Source organism: Sphaeroforma arctica (genome assembly GCF_001186125.1).
Source record: "Sphaeroforma arctica JP610 unplaced genomic scaffold supercont1.1008, whole genome shotgun sequence".
Classification (NCBI taxonomy): domain Eukaryota; class Ichthyosporea; order Ichthyophonida; genus Sphaeroforma; species Sphaeroforma arctica.
In genome coordinates this window covers 7,504-9,700 of record NW_014039550.1, presented here as the reverse complement: position 1 = coordinate 9,700, position 2,197 = coordinate 7,504, and the positions used below count along the sequence as shown (strand labels likewise).

Here is a 2,197-nt window from a genome sequence, read left to right as displayed (position 1 = left end):
ATAGCACTATATATCGCATTAATCCAAACAACCATGTGTTCCATCGTATACAACGTGCATAGTACCAGCAATAGGTGAGCTGGCACCCCCATCCCCGTCCGAGGTAGCAGGGGTTGTCTTTGAAATCAACCATTTCTTGGCGTGCTTGCCCACCAATTGGCTGGGTCCTTGTTGGGTCGGCTGCATTGAAAGGGGCATGTGGCTATGCATGAGACACACACCCAACCCCTATAACTTGTGTGGACATATATGCCCTAAAACCCTAAACCTAAGTCTGTTCGACTCCTGAACGTCACCCGGCATGACAACGCATAGCACTTGTGTGCAGGTGGGCGTATACATATACACATGCATCTACGGGTGTACCTCTGAGCTTCACACACACACTGATACTTTATACGTTTACTTGACAATCAGTGCCTTCTCATCCATCAGTTTGTGTGTGTGATTGGATTGTGTCATATGCTGTGCCAAATTATATGGGAAACCCTAACGCCAGTGCACCCTACGCAACCACTCCACACATTCACTCAGAATCCACAACAGCAAAGTACATGTACAAAGTATGTTACCTATAGCAACACGAAGAAAGTACATACATATACACACATCACACCCATCACATCCATGCACACTTACAGACTATAACAACACGAAGAAAGTACATACATACACACCCACAACACCCACAACACTTACAGACTATAACAACACGAAGAAAGTACATACATACACACCCACAACACCCACAACACTTACAGACTATAACAACACGAAGAAAGTACATACATACACACCCACAACACCCATGCACACTTACAGACTATAACAACACGAAGAAAGTACATACATACAGACCCACAACACCCATACATACTTACAGATTATAACAACACGAAGAAAGTACATACATACACACCCACAACACCCGTGCACACTTACAGATGGGGAGGTAAGGAATGTTGGCGGCATATCGCAATCGATCACTACAGCCTCCGTGCCCTTCCCCGTGAAGCGATTGCCCTGTCTACTCTGCGCTGTGGCACCTGCGTGGAGTACAAGAGCGCTCAACCCATCAGCCCCAACTATCACGATATGCATCATATGCATGTATTTATAAGTCTATATATATGTGTGTGTGTGTGTGTGTGTGTGTGTGTGTGTGTGTGTGTGTGTGAGTGTGTGTGTGTGTGTATGTGTACCGTTTATAGAGCGCAAGCACCTGCCGTGCTCTACTAATGCCGTTCGCATGAGCATAGTCATACGCTCACGAGCAGTGTAGAGCCATAGCCTCGGCAGTGCCACTCTCATCCACTCGCGTGCTGCACTGGCAAACTCGTGCAAAAACAAACATGGAAAACCGATATGCACACTCCCACGCGTACACACAGGTGTCTACTATAGCATGTATAAATGTATATGTATAAGTGTATGTGTATGTATATGTAAATGTGTATGCATATGTGTATGTGTATGTATATGTGTATATATGTGCATATGTGTATGTGTATGTATATGTATATGTGTATATATATGTGTATGTGTATGTCTATATCTATGTGTATATATGTGCATATGTGTATGTATATGCATGTGTATATATATGTGTATGTCTATGTCTATGTCTATGTGTATATATGTGCATGTGTGTATGTATATGTATATGTATAGATGTATATGTATATGTATAGATATATATGTATGTGTATGTGTATGTATATCTATATGTGATCCTATGCCATGTACCTACCATTGCTGTTCGTAGCTGTGGTATGCTCGTCCGAATCAGATATCACGATTGCGTTCGCGAGGGCTTTGGCAAGCGCTAGCTTTTTCTGGTTTTTGGACAGTCCTTTTTTCTTCCGCTGAGGTGCAGCTGTTGTGTGGTATGCAATACACGCATACAAATCAATACAATTCTTCTAGGGCCTATCCCTTTACAGCGGATTGCCCCCCCCCACCTTAAGGAGAATATGTACTTAGAAGTACTAGTTGTGGTGGCGGGAAGGTCTCCCACCGCTTGCGATGCGTGAAGAAAAGCGTGTGTTGGAGCTTAACAAGTGAATGTAGATATATATAAAAAGCCCCAGAAAAGGCCCCCGAGGCCGTGTGTTTGCTATGGCCCCAATAGTATCAGCAACTATTCCAGTAGGTATTGCATGTCTCGTCACAGGTGTCCGTGTGAGTACCGTATCTA

The 2,197-nt window shown here is 43.7% G+C and overlaps 1 protein-coding gene across 2 annotated transcripts in view; it reads right to left on the bottom strand.

Moving 5' to 3' along the window:
- SARC_09647 overlaps positions 1-1,876 on the bottom strand; it is a gene marked incomplete at both ends in the record, with an annotated part of 9,579 nt that extends 7,703 nt beyond the window's left edge. For both annotated transcript variants that reach the window (XM_014296331.1, XM_014296330.1), the window contains 3 exons: positions 66-180; positions 943-1,046; positions 1,751-1,876. In XM_014296331.1, coding sequence (XP_014151806.1) covers positions 66-180; positions 943-1,046; positions 1,751-1,876 — 345 coding nt within the window. The remainder of the gene's footprint in view (positions 1-65; positions 181-942; positions 1,047-1,750) is intronic.
- Positions 1,877-2,197: the final 321 nt, after the last annotated feature.